General features: G+C 44.3%; 1 protein-coding gene across 4 annotated transcripts in view; it reads right to left on the minus strand.

The window, feature by feature from the left end:
• Positions 1-16530, minus strand: part of RUNX1T1 (RUNX1 partner transcriptional co-repressor 1) — a 138791-nt gene extending 122261 nt beyond the window's left edge. For 2 of the 4 annotated variants that reach the window (XM_074352945.1, XM_074352944.1), the window contains exon 1: positions 16191-16527. In XM_074352945.1, the coding sequence (XP_074209046.1) occupies positions 16191-16218 (28 nt within the window). In that variant the 5' untranslated portion in view covers positions 16219-16527. Of the gene's footprint in view, positions 1-16190 lie in introns of all 4 variants that reach the window. The other 2 variants (XM_074352946.1, XM_074352949.1) reach the window with 2 other exon arrangements.
• Between the last annotated feature and the right edge of the window lie 2344 nt (positions 16531-18874).

Here is an 18874-nt window from a genome sequence, read left to right on the forward strand (position 1 = left end):
ACAAAAAATTGTGATTCCACACACAACAGTATTCTGTTTACAGTCTGCTGGTTGTAAAGTACATGGAGACAAGTTTCTATTAATTTCAGTGTTACTTTAATGCATTTTTTTTTCTTTTTGGTTTTGTTTTTTTATTTTAATGCATTTTTTGTTCATTTAGTTTAAAGGATATATGAAAAAAATGTCACTGTGTGAAAAAGTATTTGGTCTGCAGACCACGCCTGGGGGACAGAATGAGTGAACGTGGGTTCAGAGGCCCTCTGAAAGCTCTCTGCTCCCCACCCAGGAAGAGCAGTGAGCCGAGCATCCGGGCCACACTGGTGTATGCGCCCTGCCCCTGCCGCCCATCAGCTCCTCCGGACCCCTTACCCCCGGTCCCTGTCTTCTCTTCTCTACATAATATTTTAATTGAATTGAAAGAAGTTTTATAAATCATCTTCCAAACAAAAGTCCAATGTTCAAAACACGTGTAAAACAGTTAGGCTGCTCTGGTAGAAAGTTAAGGGTCCAGACTCAGCCCACCTGACCACTTTTTATTCTCTCATGTGGCCCAAAGCTACCTGCGAGATGAGAGAAAACTCAAAACAGTTTGAAATTCATGCAAGGAGCCAAAGCACAGGAGGGCACCAGGCCCCAGAGAGATCAGCAATCAGTCCTCCATGCAACCATTCACTCTGGAGGGAAACTCACCAGGAGACAGCCCCACTGACATGTCCCAGAAGTAGCTGGACCCCGAGAGTCCCTGGAGCGCGGATACACAATCGGGTTCTGAGGCGCCTTTCTGGAGCCCATGACTCTCTGAGTCTACAAGGGGTAGGTAAGCTGCCCCTTAAACATGGAAGCAGCGCTCAAATTCTGGTGAGTGATTCAATGGACGCCTCATCTGAGCTGTCAACTCTGCACTCTCTTTGAACCCTGCCATATCCAAGTTCTAAGTATTTTCCCTCTGCGGTATCTCTGGCACCTGCCTCTTCCTTCTTGTCCCAAAAAATCAATTCTGGCTTTCCTTCTTACAATATTTAACATCAAAGCTGCTGCAAAACAAGTTCCCTTCCTGGCCTCAGTCTTCCCCCACCCCAATCTATCCAGCCCACCACGATCAGACCAACTCTTCTAAAAACACCACTTCAATGGGGTCCCTGGTTTCCTGCTGCCTGGCACAATTTTTTTTTTTTTTTACTTTGGTTTATTAAGATTTATTTCACCATGGCATCCTTTGTTCACAAGAAGTCCAAGTAGAAAATCTAATATATAAAGCAATTTGTTGTAAAAAGCAAAACTATTCTGGTTTCACAGTGCTGAGAGCATGAATGAAAGGGCCTGGACCCAATCTGGGCACTCTCCATGCCACCTCTCAGCCCTGAGGGCTCCCACAGGACACAGCTGTTAAAACTTCTGGCTTCTCAGAAGATAAAGCTGAAGTTACAATTCCTGACAGTTCAGGCAATCATGATCTTTCTGCTTATTTCTCAATAATCACCCAAAGGTCCTTCTGCTCTATCCACATTTGTGGATTCTCTCTCTACCTCTACCCTCCCATCTTAACACTTTTCCAAAGGTCTTTCCACCTCTGGGCTTCTGCGTTCCCCCAGTCCTACTTTATAACTGCTCACAACCTCATTACAATAGTGTTGCCTTGAGATATCCTACCTGTCTTAAGGCAAGCTGAAATTCCCACTCGCTCTGCCTCTAAAACCACAGTTACTGTACCGTTTAACTGGTAAGTAATCAGGAGTCTTCATCTTTTGTAGCTGTATCATTTGTCCTGAGTAGGCTTGGCCTCCTGAGCCTACTCACTGTTCTATGTCTCCATCTAACACACTGCTTTTACACAGAGGAGGCACTCATCACATACTTATTAACTTACTACAGATTTACAGTCAAGAGCAAAAATCTTTCCTTCAGATACTCTAAAAGGTCTCATTACCAGAGCTAGCCAAAGAACATATGCCTGTCTTTTAAAATAGTCAAATTAGGTTTAATGGGTGCTCATTTTATTACTCTCCATTTATATTTTCCTCTGATGTTTCATACCCACCTTCTCCAGCTGACTCCAAGCTTGACTTGGACAAGTCAATGAAGACTGATCTCATTTACTTTCCATTTAGACGCACCTACCTAACTTTACTTTAAACAAAAGGCTTCAGATTCATTGTCCACATTTGTTTCCCATCAGAGGTCAAACGTGGATCTCATTTCCAAATAAATCTAGCTAGAGATGAGAATGAAAACGTGTGACAGGTAGGCAAAGGGGTTAGGCAATAAAGAATACTTGCATGACACGTGATAGAAGTTTCAGAATCCTAACATCACTTAAAAAGAACACTTTCACGGGGAAGAAGGACTACTATGTCAGCCTGACAAACACCACGGTTCCAGTCCCCAGATCGTCTGCTCTTCTCCCCAGCTGTGTTTGCTCATCACTGTGTACATAACATATGCATAGACTCAGAAATAAACCAGCCGTCTTTCACGACCTGTCCTACTGCTCACAGCTTCCTGTATCTTGAGGTAAGGGGCAGGAGTACACTACTTCCAGTTTGAACAAAACAGATCAACTGACCTCCTGAGACTTGGTATTTAAAGCACAACTTGCACCATGCTTACCATGTTCTCTGGGAGATGACTTCCCAATTTCTGACGTTCTGTTTGCCAAACTGGATGTGCATTTGAAATACTCTCTGCCACACTACGGTGCTAGCTCCCTGGCACAACTCTCTGCCAAGCCTTGCAGGTACCATAATATATCTACTCTCCTAATCTCTCTCTGATCTCCCACCTGAGTGTCACCAGGTGCCCTCCCCAAAAGGTCTAGAGGAAGGGACGTCCCCAACACTCTAACTTCTCTCAGCCACTTTTCTCTTCTGGTGCCCCACAAGATCTGGCCACAGCTAGCTCATCACTGCTCTGGCAGTGTTTCCTCTCAAATTATCAGTGCCCCCCACCCCCAGCTCCTGAGCTTCTTGAGGCAAACTGCCATTACACTCATGGTCATAATTTCTCTACTCTTTCTCTGATGTAATATTCAATTCACCCAAGTCAGGTACCAGCTAAGAGTTCACTGCATCTATCCTTTTAAGACAATCATCTCCATGGCAAAGAACTTGAATTTGGCCTCCCACTGAATGCCAATGCAAAAACTTTCTTCAACCTGGGAAGCAACAGTGATTCCTGTGGTTTCCATTTCTAATGACAGAAGAAAATCATGTAAATTCCGTGCCTTGCCAATTGCAGATATTCCTAGTCAATGGTAGAAGTTCCTGCTGCCACCTTGGATGATCACAAAACGCTTACCTTGATCACATCAGAAGTACAAACAAAAGTACAGTAGCTCCTAAGTTCCAAAGAAATCCAGCTCGAGTTCATTATCAATAATTTCACAAATCAGGACTAAACTCTTAATAATGGCTATATATTTAAAAACTAAGGAAGAGTACCCATATCTAAGTGTTATTAGTAATAACTGTGCTTTTAACTGTTTTTAGAAGCAGCAGCAGACTGCCCCTTCAGCCAACCGATAGTTTTTTTTTTTTACTTAATATCTGATTCCTAGCCAAATGATAACATGCCCCTGTTGATTTAAATAAATTATTACTAACCAGGTTCTCTTCAAAAATGGTTTAAAGAGGTTATTTCCTACTTTTCCAAGTGACTCAGGTCCAAACCTGAAGGCTGTGGGGCACAGCCCAAGCCTGGTAGGCACCACTGGCCACCACGCTGCAGCCTCTAGCCCGTCACTCCTGCCCCCAGGCACCAAGTTCACCTCGCCCAGCAACTCTGAGGGGCAAGCATAAAGCCTATTTTCATGAGCAAAACCTAAACTCTTTAGTTCCTTCTCACTGCATAAACGGATTCTTTCCTCCATCATTTCCTCCTCTGAAAAAGGCACAGGAACAAAAATTTCAGACAATCATCTAAGGTCCAGGACGGCTATGGACAAAATGACTCCCTACAACACTTCTTCACAATGAAGAACAGAGGGAAGATAATAATATTCTGCACTAATTCCATTTCCCAATTACATGGAGGTTAGTAGTGCTCCCAGCTCGGAATTAAAAATATCAATAATCTTTCTTCATTCTCCTAACCACGGGAAATTCTTGAAAACCTACTCCTAATATCATATATAGACTCATACATATAAGAGATGCAAAGCCAGATGACTGATGCGTCTACCCATCATTTCACTCCTGAAGAATCACCCGAGGGCTGGGGCGCACCCCACGCCACCCAGCAAGTCAGCGGCTGAACTGGAGAGGGGACCTCAGTTTGTCTGTTAGCCACGGGAGCGCACACACACCAGAGCCTTTTGCTTATAATATAGACTACTTTTACACCACATGACCAGCTACAGACTCAAGATGGTGCAGAATCCCTCTCCTCTTAGAAGTGACCAGGAACTTGGACCTAGCCAACTGGGCAGACACTGAGGTCAAGGTATAGAATGATCAAATAGACTAAGGTGGGACATGCCTCGGGGACTAAGGACAATGGGCAGGAGACGGCTCTCGAGTAGTGGATGAGACCAACAGAGGGAACAGACTGATGGGTCAAGGACTCCGTGTACTGTAAGAAGGTGGGACCCTGACAAGGGAACAGCATTTAGAAATGGAGCTGCCTGGCTTAGGAGGTACTGAGGGATACAGACTGGCACACATTTGGGCACATCCAAGGGTATCTGCTGGCTAGTAGCCAACTCTGATGCCTAGGCCGGGGGCAAAGGCACATGTAAGGAAAATGGTGGGCATGCAGCTCCTGACTGCTGAGGAGCACGTGAAGCCAGGTCCTTGGAGGCTAAGGCTCTAATTTTAGAACTTGGGAATGGAGTAGGTAGTGAATTTAGGGGACACAAGGAAACCTCAGTTTTCTAAATCAAAAAAGGTCAAGCCAGAAGAAGAGCTATGGCCAGAGTCTTAGAGTGATGGGGTAGAACTCTGAAATGAAGAAAGCAAAATGCTGGTCAATCATTTACTTAAAATCAGTGATGACAATGTACAGGAAGGTTATCTATCAATTCCTCTGCTCTCTCCCAAGACCAGCAACGAGGTGGCAGCCCCTGAATGCCCAGAGCACACTCAGAAGCTGTGTCACAGTACCTCTCTTCCCTTTTATCCATCCTGGACAAGTACTCTAGGTTTATCCGTGAAGAGTGTGCCTGGCAATTCAAGTGTGAAGCTACAAGCTACAAGCTACAAGCTACATAGCCCATAACTGACCCTCAGCCGTGAGCACGTCTCACCCTGGACAAACTACTACATTCACAAGTCCACCCAGCCGCGACTGGGGATGGAGCCCACACTGGACCAGATCCACACTTCACCAGTCTTTCTTCTACCGTTATTCTCTATGTCCAGCTTTACATGGATAGCATAGCCATTGATTTTATTTTTGCAGGAATGAAGTATTATTTTTATTATGATTATTTAAGACATGTTAGAATTTTTAGTTAATACTGGATGATTTTTTTTAAAAAAGCATGTCTTTCCTAGAAATGTCACTAGCAAAATGCATCCAATTTTTCTCTAACGTGGTGCTTTCCTTGGCCATAAAACTTACTTGATTAGCAGTACTATAGAAGCTAAAGCTTTTGTATGGAGGCACTCAAGCATAATTTAATCATTTTATTTAAGCATGAAAAAAATTATTCTGAAAGCCCTGTTAGGTAAAATATCCCCGATTAGTTTAAACTTACATTTGCAGGTATATTAAAGGTGAAATAAATCACAGAATGCCCCGTATGCAATGGAATAGTGTTAACTTTGTTATAACAGTCAGCACTATGTTAAAAATTGTAGTATTAGAGAATAAGGAGTAACTATCTCATTTTTAATAACTGCATTTAAATAGGTTATTTTACAATAAATTTTGTTTTACGCAAACCCATTTTTTATTACCAGGATTTTCACCTATGGAAACCTCTTTTTATAGTGAAACAAGATGAGTTCCTAACTGCATAATACCATTTATCTGCTGAGGATAAAAGTGCCAACAAATGAAAATGCACATTAGGCAAGAGATTGTCAGAATAGAAAATTGTCTTTTTTATTTTTTTTTTTGTTTTGTTTTTTTGTTTTTAAATAACCCACTCACATTAACAAAAGACTGCAGTCGCTTCCAAATTATAGGTTGTTATTTTTAGTGAAAGTAGTTCAATATTCATATTGGAGCAGATGTAGCAGTTTAACAAAACAGCTCTTCAAATCCTGCACAAATTGAAAATAGGAAAACTGATTGCATTTTCTCTTATCACTTTCCTTTTCTGAACTGACACTTTTGGCCTCCTGAAAATTTACACATGGCTTTCATCTCAACAGCACCTGCTGATCACACAGAAACCTAACATTTTCATGAAAATGGTATAAAGGACTAGTTTTGTTCTAAATGTGGCAAAGAACATCAGTTGCCTACTTGATGGCATCACCTGCTGGGTACGAGGCATATTCATATTTTTATATTTTCATTAAACTTCTTAAAAATATGCTAAGTCCCTTCTGGGTTTTTCCATCTTCACTTTTTATATGATTCCAATTTCTCTGACTCAATGTCTGCCTAATACCTAGTTCTACTATGCAAAGACTACGCAAAATGTATAAAAAGGTAGGTTACACTAAGAAGATAAGGAATACTTAGCATTTCCTCTGCCACTGCTTGGAATATACATATTTACCTTTACATATTCCTGTCCATCCATGCGTGGGGGTGTAAAATACACACATTCCATTTTCATATTCCACCCAACAACAACAACAAAAGCAAACAAAGTCAGGCTCCATTTTTAGGTTTTTGGTTTTTTGTTTTGGGGGGGATTCGTGTTTGTTTGTTTATTTAACGGAAGTCCTGGGGATTGAATACAGGACCTCGTGCGTGGTAAGCATGAGCTCTACCACTGAGCTATATCCTCCCCCAATAGTCAGGCTCTATTTTTGAAGATGCCTTACAGATTTTCTTATCAGATACAGATTTAGCAGGTGCTTGAATGTCTGAGTATCCCAGGCTGGGGAAACAAGAGATGTCACCTGAGCACAAGCCAGTGAACACCTAAACGATGTGACCCACCATTCACTGTAAATATCTCCATGAAGGTACATGTCAATCTTGAAAATGGGTATTTTTATATGCAAAATAGGCAGGATTGATAGCTAAGTGGCTTCCCAGATTTTTAAATAAAAGTGTATCACATTCTTCCCTGTCACACCTGATTCCAAGTAAAATTAAAGATGCTCCTACAACATGCTCTCTGTCAGTCTCTCAGCAAAAGGGCTCTGCCCCTCTGAAGCATCCCAGGCTGTCCATCCCCATTCTGCCTGGCTGACAAGGTAAGCTCTGGCAGAAATGACATCCAGTAATATATGTGCCACTCTGGCCAGTTGGTCTGTGAATTTCAGTGTTTCATCATGCTCACTGAGGCAACAGCAAACCTGAAATGTCAATATGTTCAGTCAATGGAAGTGAAATAATGGGACTCTATTGTCTTACCCAATCGATCTGCTGCTGTCAACAAGGAAACAAGCCCCCCTGGCTTTAAACAAATTTTAATTAGGCTTTTAGTTACTGGATCCCATTTGCCTATGAAAACACGTATCTTGACTATGTGTAGGAAGCAAAATAATCATTTTTCCCACTTTTACCCATTTTAAGAACCTTCAAGAGTTGACACTATAATTTTTGAAATACACTTGTGAGTGTATTAAACTGTTTAAATTAAACAACTTAATTAAACATTTTTAATTATTTTTTTAACCAACTCTAAAGAACAAAATCCCGTGATTCAAATCCAAAATACAAATCTACCTAGCAGACTTGACTTTTTTTTTCCCCTCTAGACCAAGTTGAAACCATATTATAAAATCAACAAATTCCATATTGAAAGTAGGTCTCATTTGCCTCTCTCATTCAAGCACCACTGTTAGCATCCATTCATCGCCCGTTCAGAGCAAGTCACACAAAACCCAATACGAATGATCAGTTCCAAAAGCCTCTACCGTTTTTGCTCGGCTTATCAACCCTGCAAATAAGGGGAAAATGAAATTCCTGTTAAAACAAGCGAGATGATGCTGAGAAGGGCAGGAGGTGAGGGTGAAAGGGAAACCGTATTTCAGTCATTCAGATTCTGCCTAAGTTCTACAGCCCTTCCTTGCTCCGGAAGGGAGACAGTCTCACCTTAAAATAAAAATAAAATAAACTAATCAAGTTGTTAGGCAGCTTTTTTTCTCTCCCCTCTTCATCTAAAATCTCCGGCGTCCCGTCAATAAATAATCTATTGTTCCCTCCCTTTATCCAGTCTTTTTAAAGCTATTCAGAATGGCAAACTCAACCCAATTAAACGTAAGGCCCTCCGGTAATCTCACCTCCGCGGGTCCTGTCTGGATAGCAGAGGTGATGGGAGATAGCGGCCAGGCCGGCTGATGCCGCCTCCTCACCCCGCACAACAAAAGGCAGACTTCTCTTCCTCCCTCCGCTAATCTTTAAATGTAAATTCTCTCCGCCAGCTAAGAGGAGCGACAGATAACACGTTACATCTTCACTTCTCCTGGTATTATCGACTTCTGAATCATTTGGAAAGGGAGAGAGGGAAGGAGAAAGGCCGCCTCCCCGCGCCCCCCCACCCCCTCCCCCTCCCCGCCCCCGCCCCCTCCCCGTTCACGGAGATTACCTTCTGGCAAAGGAGCGCAGGAGAGGCGGCCGCAGCCGAGGCGGCACCCAGACCGCGGCTTTGTATTCATTAAACACACATCGGAGCTTATCAGAAGTAAAAGGCTTGTCAGGATGGCACATTGTGTGTGAGTGAGTGTGTGAGCGCAGGAGGGAGAGGAGAGAAGCCGGCGTGCATCAGGGTGATTACAGTATCAGCAGGGCCCAGATGGAGGCAGGAAAATAAACAGAGGGTGCGTGTGAGACGGAGCGGGAGGAAAAGTGGGAGAGAGGGGGAGAGAGAGAGAGAGAGAGACAGGCTGGAGGGGAGAATCTGAAAGGCGGGGAGCGGTGGGGGCTCGGGCTCCAGAACCGGGGTGGCCAGGGGGCGAGCTACCCCAAGGCTGGCTGAAGGTGAGAGTCAGAGCTGGGGCGGGGGTGGGGGCTGGCATCCCCCAGTCTGCAGAGAGCAGGGGAGGAAGCCAGACCAGCAAACTGCATTTTCCCAGCTCCAGGGCTAGACTGCAAACATTTTGGAGGGTCTGTCAAGGTCAGGGAGGGATCGAGAGCTCTCTCTAGGCAGGGCATAACAATGAGCCATCCACCCTCTCACCTCCATCCAAATAGCCACCAATTTGCAAAACAAACCCAGCGGGTCCTCACAGCAGTTACACCTCCTCCTAGACCAACTTCAAGTGGGAGTTCTGGGCCCTTTCTTAGCTGACCAGAATCCTCCTGAATTCCAGCCCTCTGCCCACACCCCCACATGCACAGGCAGATACAACACAGCTGCTCTTCTCTGGGCTTCCACGTGTCCCAGTGGAAGACTTGTGCAGCGAGCATCACTGTGAGAAGAAGGAGCACTTGTGATTGGTAGCCACAGGTGACTCTCAGACACCTGCTCCACCTCCAGAAATTGTGGTGGGGTACAGGGCTCCTCACGTGCACATCGGAGAGTCTATCCTGGAGGTGGGAATTTGAAATTGAGGCGATCTATCTCGGCTTGAGCTGCCTCACAGCTCTTCACCCACCCAGAGTCCAAGGCTCAGTCAGAGAACAAGCAGGGAGCTACCGCTGTCTGTCAGCCCGGAGTTCACCCTCCACCCCATCAGGGTCTGGAGGGAGATACACCTGAGCAGTCTCGCGGGAGCCCCTTTCTGCTTTTAAATACCCCCATCAGACAACGTGAACATCTGATCAGATCCTTAATGGACTGCAGATAATGCAGCGAAGAAGGTTATTTTATTGGGGGGGAGGAGGAGTGTTTGGTTGGATTGTATCTCAAGGCACCGAAGCTTGGTTAAGAAGCTCTGACTGCAGTATGAGGAGTGAGTGCAGAAAGAAGTGGCCAAGAAACTACATAACTGGCCCTGACATACATTGTAGCCCCAGCTGCATGGAAACTTGAGGTTGTTAAGATAGTTTATGCACGGAGTCTCAACATAAAGAGACAAAATGGGAGGCAGGGGAAATAAGGCTGGAGTGTTGAGGAAAACATAGATGAACAAGAGAACTAGCAGCCAGCCATCTCTCTGAACAGATAAATTTTAAGAAGCCCTTCAGAAAATGGGCAAGGCACTGTGTAATCAAGCACTCCCCCTCCAACTCACTTGGTCAAAAACGTTAAAAGGGCAGTGGGGCTTCCCGGCCCCCATGCTCCCACCCCAAGAAAAGAGTTAAGGGAAATGTGATGGCTGAGGCAAAGGGAAAGGAGCTGGGCAGGGGTGGGGGAAGGGCACGTGTGAAAAATCTTGTCACGCAATGAATGTCAGATAAAAAGGAGTCTGCCACAATCCTCCAGTAATCCGATAATGTGGAAAACCTCGTGGTATCACTGAGATGAGAACAAGGTAATATTTTCCCCATAAATCTTCAAAAAATGACCCGGTTCCATAGTTAGAGAAGGGTGCAAGGAACAGGAAATAAACCATTTGCCAGGGTGTGTTACAAAATCGAGCGAGCTCCAAATGGGTGAAAATGTGTCATTTTTACATGTTTCATATTTAATCACCGATTTCTGGAGTATCATTTTAGCTCTCATAAATGGTCACCTTTCACTCTTCCTCTAGCTGTTACAGAAAACTGCATTCAGAGAAACCAGATGCAACCACACATACTTCCCCCCTTGATTAGGTCTTAGTTCGATCAATTTGGACACAGACTACATGCAAACGCCTGTAAATCCAACGCAACCCTGGAAGTAAAAAATACAACTTACAAATGCCAACTGATTTTTCCATTACGTGCTCTTTGAAAAAATGCTATTAAAAAAAAAAAAAAAGCCCTACTACTTTCAAACCCAGAAGAGGCTTACATTTCTCTTTAAGAAGCATCCAAACACTGAAGGCATGAAGAAAACTGGGCAAAAGCTAATCTACCAATGTTCTTATTTTGTAAAGGCACAGTATTTCTATTACTACCTTGTTTGTTCATTGACTTTTGGCTCACAGTTATAGAAAAGATCAACCAAGTCTCAAACGGGAAGAATCCATGACTCTCTTCCAAAGCAAACACTTTGCTGCAAAGCTTTCAATTAAAAAAAAAAAAGCAATATAATAATCAAGAAATATAATCACAGAATAAGTGTGCAATGGAAAGTGGCTTCTATAGTCACAGCTGTCTTAAAGTCCAGGCTGGAGACTAGAAATCTTAATTTCGACTAGTTCTTTTCTTAATAATAGGTTACCTTCCTATAAAAGCGAGAAGTCCGTCTGCCTCAGGCAGATAAGTTTAGAAGCATTAATTCAGATAAAAATCTAGCATTTTCTTTCTTTCTTTGAGTCTGTGAATTCTAGTGTGCTATAATGTGAGAATTCCAACATATGACCATTATGGCACAATATCTCATTGCTCAGCCTGTCATTATTTCATTTGTAATTCTTATGTTAATTATGTTCATAATTACTATAAACAGATGTGGTAGACATTCATGTGACCTTTTATTGCAGAATGCATTCCTCAGTCATTTTGCTTTAATTCTGCATGTATGTGAAACCGAAATGCAAAAAAAACAAAGCTTTCTCATTTTCTAATGTTGTATATGCATAAGTTAAAACAAAACCTACCTTCGACTTCATCTGAATTTCAAAATATTAGAATATTCTTCACAGTGAAGCTGCTTTAAAAGCCCATTTTAAAATTGCACACTGAACCTCACTGCTGCTCACTAAATTGTAGCTATGGATGCCAAACAAAGGCCAGCATCCGTGTCTAAGTTGTTTGTCCTTTTTTTTTTTTTTAATATCAAAGGTTAATGCAGCAGAATTGCACTTCAAAACCAAGTGCCTAGCAGCTACATGGCGATTTATTCACTCATAACTCAACCATCACCCTCTTTACATAAAACACATTTACAATAAAAATCAGTATGGATTTCATTAGCTGAAAACCTCCTCGAATTTCATTTCTTTGGCCCTAATCTATAATTAGTGTGGACAGACAGGTGCAAACCCTTCTCTTCTACAGATGGCTACTGGAAATGGTGCAAAGTAGCTCCTTCTGTTTAAACAACACAGAGATAACCTGCTCTGTCTTATCACTTACAATTACCTCCATTAAACTGAACTAATGTTTGCTTTAATAAAATGTTCACTGTTCTTTAAACATTATTTAGGAACTCTTATATTAATGGCTATAAAAAAGTGAAGTTGGAAGGTGTCTCTTTAGATAATAATAACTTATTCTGGATGAAATGTTCTCACTGATGGAAAAGACTCTGGGGTTCACAGAAGTGTTTTAGCTGACTTAACATCTGTTCATTATTTTGCATAAATAGGGTCAAATATGATATTTTTAAAACGCATTTCAGTGACAAACGATTTAACAAGCAAAGTAAGGGTAATCATTTTTCCTGAAATTTAGAGGTATGAAAGGTTTAATTTCTTTCTTATAGATAACTCAAAATCCTAGATTGTTTTCAAAGGATATTTATGTTCAACTAATTTTATGTTTAGCTTCTGATAGATTTTTAAAGTTGTAAGAGTTAATTTTTTAAATGTGCCTTAAAATAATGACCTATGAATCCAAGCGCACTCTGTAAGCATGTGGTTCAAAATAACTCCATTTCACAATAAATACCTTCTACAAAGCCAGAGATCAGTTGTGCCTGCTTCTGCTATCAACAAAGTCTGCGGATCACTATATGATAAATAAGGTATCCATGAAACAAAGAACTTTTAAGTGCCCAAACAGCAACAAATAAATAGCTTTTCTCACTGAACTTACATAACTTACAGTAATAGACTCCAGCAAAATGCAACTGACTCATTTTTTTTTCACATGCAAATCCTGCAGGTGCCAATTTTTCAGACTGCTCTGCTATGAAGGGCTACGTTGCCTGCATAAAACCTCAATGAAGAAGGGTTTGCATTCAGTGCCTGTCAGCTGACGTTCATATCAAAGAAGTGAGAAACAGGATTTGACAGTGAAGAATGTCCTAACCTGACAACCACTGACCAGCATTCCTATTGGAAGCATTTCTTTCTCGTGATCCCTTTTCAATGTTGGGGGGAAAAAAAGTGGGGTTTTTTTTTTTTTTTGGCTAAGCTTCTATTTTACAATAAAATAAATGATAATGGCACCTTACATTCATGTACTTCTTTGCAATTTATGAAGTGCTCTTTTATCTGCAAGTGTTTATACTAACACCCTCAATGGGAGGGCTCATCATTAAATATTAGCACCCAAAGTAATATTTTCCTTTTCTTCAGAAAGGGAAAATTATAAAAATATTACAAAGCTGCAGTCCTATAGCTGTAAAACATACTGCCCTACTATTTCCAGCAACTTGCAGTTTAATTGTGCAGTTTGCAATGCATCTTACTAGGAAGGTCCTGTAGGGATCATTTTAAAATCAAATTATTAGCAAGTATTCGACAGTCTACAAAGGAAAATATCATTTCAAAGACATCTGGTCTGCTCTGAGTTGTCCAAACATTAAAGAAAAAATAGACTGTTTTCTTCACTTTATTAGGTACAAACTGGACACTGGGGAAACTACATACTCAAAATTCTCCCGTTCAATATTTAGCTTTTCAGATAAAGTGATTGCAGTCTAAATGGTTTATGAAAAATTATTAATGCGTAAACAAAGACTTTTAATACAAAGTTCTTCTCTTAGTATAATCTTAGATAAAAGTCAGTTTTTAGGCACCCAGAAGGAACCTGATTCCTTGGTTATTTGGTTGGAATTTTTTCTTTGGAAAGTATGTACCAAAGAAATACCAGATGCTACATACAGTACAAGTAAAGCAAAGAGAGACTTCAACTTCCTCGACAGCCATCCTGGCTGCAGAAGAATCCTGGGTCAAACAAAAATTCCCTGATTAATACTAGGTGAGACTGTCACACATCCCTTAAAAAAAAAAGCAGTCAACAAAAAGAAAGGAAAAGAAAAAAGAAAAAGCAATCAGACAGCCCTATCTATGCTGTCTGAAAGCCCCCACAATGTTAAAACTAGACTAGACAATAAGGATGAACACGGGGGAAAAGATGCACAGAATTGTGAATCTGCTTCTCTGTAACGCATCACAGCTGACAGAACCATCATAGCCCCAGCCTGGGTGTTTAAGAACAACTGTGTTTGTGGACCTTTTCTAAGGAACCGTGTGACAGGAGAAACTGGGCACTACGGAATAGTTAGTTACACGGTCAAGGCAAAAGGCTGCAATAATCTAAAGGAAGGCCCCCAGCACCAGCCAGCCGTTCATCACAGAGAAGCCGCTCAATCTGTATTCTAGTGAGTGTGGACTCCCTGGGCACAGACCCAGTCCCACTCCTGTTCTAGGCAAAGGGAGGGGGATGATAATAAAAGCCACTGAGTGCACTTCAAACCGGTACACGTTTAAAAGGAGACTTGGAGGAGGGAAACGGCCCTGCAAAACAGATTTCAGTTCACACAGAAAGTAGAAAAGAAAATGCTTTGGTCAGCAACCCAACCTTTATCAGGGGATAAATCAATTTGCAGCAGCTGTGGACAGCCATTTATATAAAGGCCCTGGGCAGATTAATTAAGGGAAGCGAAGTTAAAATTTAAGGGGGCCTGGAGTTACACTAAGCAAGTGAAGTTGGCCTGGAGTGGCTTCCCCGGCTCTCCACACCTCCGGCCCCTCGCCCTGAGCTCTGTGGCTGGGCTCAGGAGCTCCTCCACGGGGAATGCTAGCTATTCCTGAGCGCGACAACGTAGGTTCTGGAAGCAGCAGCCACGCTGGGGCACGCTGGGGTTCGAGGTGCGCGATCTTGAAGAACAGTCATGCTCAAGCCTTCACTACGCTTTGCGAGGAATAAGAAAACCAAGAGCTGCAAGCCTCCCCAGCCAAATCCTTCAAACTTGAAAAGCCGGAGGAGGGGAGGGGCGGATGGAGGGGGTGGGGGGAGGCTGGGGCTATTTTTAGTAACAGTCTTGGTTCACACCCTACTTCCCGGAATCAGTACTCAAACTCTTCCAAGGGTTGACTGCCCTTACCGCCACCCCTCTCAAAAAAAAAAAAAAAAAAAAAAAAAAAGTTTCGAAAAACGGATTTACGCGCCTTGTGCCAACCTAACCGTCTTTGCTTAAGGAGTCCTGGCCCCCGAAGTCCGCCCTGGGAGAGAGGTCGGGGGGCGCCCACCAAGCCAGTCCTTCCAGGTTCGCAATGAGAGAGGTGGGCGGCGAGGCCCGGAAAACGAAACGAATTCCCGGGACGCGGCTCCGGGCCTGGGCTCCCCCCCCCCGGGCGGGGGCGGCCGAGGTCAAGGCTCCGCTCCTCGCTCCCTGCTCTGGAGAGATGCGAGCCGAGTCCGGGCTGCGACCGGGACACCCGGAGGGCCACGGCGGCGGGGCCCCGGGCGCGTGGAGGTCGGGGCAAGAGCGACGCTGCCCACCGACCTCGGGCGGCAAAGCCCCAGACCCGTCGCGGGTGAGAGACGCCGACAGGGGCTCAGGGGGTCGCCGCCCGTCGCCCCGGTGGCTTCCCACCCGAGCACCCCAACTGCCCGGGAGGAACATGCAAAGTTCGCAGGTGGGGCGCGAAGCGCCGGGCGCCGCTAAGAGGACCCCGACCCCAGGCGCAGCCGGGTCTCAAAGTTGAGATTCCACCTCTCCTGCTCCTAGAGCTGTTTTCCACTATCGAAACGAGCCTCTCCTTTCCAGATTAAAAAACACACACACAAAACCCACGATGAGGGTTTAGGGCCACCTGCCAAACACACGGTATGTACCTTGCCCAGCTGTTTGGCCGGGGTGGGAAACACGCAACATCTTCCTGCTCAGATATCGCAATCATGGAAAGAAAATTGTTGTAAACCGACAGTGCGGGGAATCTAAGAGTGAAAACTGCATGCTTGGCTGACCCATGAAGTTCAGTGTCAACGGAGACTGGAGTCACTCGCGATGTTCCTCTTTGCCCTGGTGCGTAGTTCTACCCTACTTCGGCGACAAGTACAGCCGGCAGCCTCTCGGCAGAATAATCCGAATGAAAATGACGGTCATCAGAATAGTAATTAATAGTAACAGCCAGGGGCCCGTCCCCGCAGCCCGCCGCCCGCCCGCCCGCCGGCCCAGCCCTCCCGCGGGCACTTACACTGCACAGGGCCGGAGAGTCCCACCATCCGCCACCGGCTCCGAGCTGCAAATAAAACTTCCCGTCGTCTCTGCCGGCCCGCGGGGCAGAGGGGCGAGGGCGGGGCGCCGCTTCCCTCTCGAGGCCAGAGTGTCCGCGGCCACGGGCCCACGCGCGCTCGCCACCAGGCCGCGGAGTCGCGCGGCGGAGCGCCTGCGGCCGCCCGGCGCTGCGCACGACGAGCTGCGGTGCGAAGAGCCCGAGGTCGGGGACGCCAGCCAGACGCAGCCTCCACGCAGCACCCAAGACTTGCGGAGCTCAGCTTTGCTCCGCTCCGCTCCTCCCGCCTCCCTCCCTCCCTCCCTCCCTCCCACCCTCCGCTTTTCTGTTGTTGCTGCTGTGGCAGACAAATGTGATGTGGGGCGCAGGGAATTGCCACTGTCACAGGCGGCGTCTGCGTCTGCCTCGCCCGCCCTCGCTCACTCTCGAGGAAGGCGACGCATTTATCTGCAGGGCGGCCGGGCGTCCGCCGGGGAGCAGGAGCGCCGCGCGCTGTACGCCGACAGCGCCCGCACCAGGCCGGCTCCGGCGCGCGCCCGCGCCCGGGGCGCCGCGGCCGCTCGGGAGGGAGGCGGCGGCGCGGCCGCCACCAGGTGCAGGGGGGGGAGGGCCCGCGGCGGGGCGGGGGCGGGTGGGGAGGTGGAGGTGGGAGACATCTGCGTCGTGCAGGGGTCACGGAGGTCAAGTATATGTTAACAATGGGCAGGCCCGGCTCGCTAGGGCGCGCGGGCGGGCGGCCTCCCTCCTGGCCTCGCCCTCTCCCGTGCGGGCTGGACGCGGGGCTGGCTCCCTAATGATGCCTTCCCGGGCCGCCTGCTCGCCAGCGGCCCGAGTGCCCTGCAGTAACCCAAGACGACCACTTTCCCCGGCCATCTGGAGCGCTCCTGGCTGCCCTGCCTGTGTCTCCTCACTGGCTGGAGCGACAGCTCTGCTAGAAATCAAGCCACTCTCAGATCTCCTCTCTAATCCCCTTCTGTTAGCTGATTTCCAGGCTGACTGTTTGCTTTCGCATTAGATAATAGCCTTAGAGAAAACAATTATCATTTTCTTTTTTTCTCTTTGTTTTTCTACTTCTTCCGTAGTATACCATTAAGAGGGGCCTCTTTCTAGCTCACGTTTTTGTATCCCCCTCCCCCAGACATTAATATCAATACTGGGCGGGGTGTGGGGGGCGGCGGTGGAGAGTCCCGGCGGAAAGATAGGGTGAAAGAATTCCAGATATTTCCAGAGTAAATAAATAATCTCTCAGTGAACAGGACTGACAATTTGTTTGTACAGAGCAAAAAGGGCTTGAATAATAATGAAAATATTAATATGTAGGTCAAATATGATCAGATAATGGCTTGCCATGATAAGTAAAATGAAATCGTTTAAAATTATTGTGGAACGGTGCCATGACTGCAAATGTTATTCTGTTTAGTGCAACAATTTGAAATCCTGCTCTGAACCATGTTTTTTCCCAAGTGGCCTAAATCAGTGCAAAACGTCCTGTGTGCATGTTCCTAAATCTCATCTTTACAAAGGAAAAAAACACTTAAGACAAGAGTCAGAGTGGGCCTGAGGCAGTGGGAACTGATGAGACATTCGTGGGTTTTATTTTTTTTAATGGTGCTTCACATATTTAATAGTGAGTCAAATCCCTTCCCCCATCCTTTTAAACCCAGCTGGAGCCTCCAATTCTGAAGTCTTTTCAGACTCGACTAATTTTTAGCAATTCATTTTCAGAAAACACTCATTGTACATTCTGCCCTCTCCTTGGGACATTTGACTAATGAATTATAATGGATTAATGAATTGTAATGTTAAGTCTTGGTATTTGATATTATGATGCTCTTAATTTGAATCTCAAATTTTATCAAGTTGTACATTCTTTAGTAATTTCTGCACTACAGCTTTTTAAATTTTTTGCTATCCTTGCAAATCTTAGCATCATTACTAATCTTAAAATATAAAGTTTTATGTACATGACCATAACTCCTTTGTGTAAGATATTGTCAAAGCTTACTTATATTTTCTTTAAAGAATCAAAAACATTTAATATTTCAACATTCTATTATTTGTATCATTTCTTCTGGCCCCAAATTGAAAACCAATAATTTAGATTCTGGAACTATACACTTGTCCTTATTTGACATTAATAAAATGCCATCTGAATCGTGAATGATTTTTGTGAAATATTGTGACTTTTAAAACCGTATTTTAAAATTTAGAATTGAAGTACATCAACAAGTTTTAAGATGTAAAACATAGGAGGAGAAATAAAATATACATATCATGCCACTTCTTCCTGTAAATTGTGCCAAAGTAGGTGTGAAATTATAATAGAAACGTTAAGCTTCAAAATCAATGGAAAGCAACGTGCAGGAAATCAAAACAGTTTTACACCCTCAGGTTGTATTCACACCACCAAGGCATATATTTAAATCCTATTTTGTAAGATTCTAGATATCTTATAGGGTCCTCCCTTTTGCCAGTCATTCTTCTGGAAAAAAAAAAAAAAATCATTGTTCTAGTTATACTTACTTCTTTAAAAAACCCCAACATTTTCTACTCAATTTGACTTTACATCAGATAGGATATATCACTAAATCTGAGATTTTTTAAAAATTCTGATAACAGCAACTGAAGAACGAACATCCTGATGT

This window comes from Camelus bactrianus, chromosome 25 (assembly GCF_048773025.1).
Source record: "Camelus bactrianus isolate YW-2024 breed Bactrian camel chromosome 25, ASM4877302v1, whole genome shotgun sequence".
NCBI classification, from domain to species: domain Eukaryota; kingdom Metazoa; phylum Chordata; class Mammalia; order Artiodactyla; family Camelidae; genus Camelus; species Camelus bactrianus.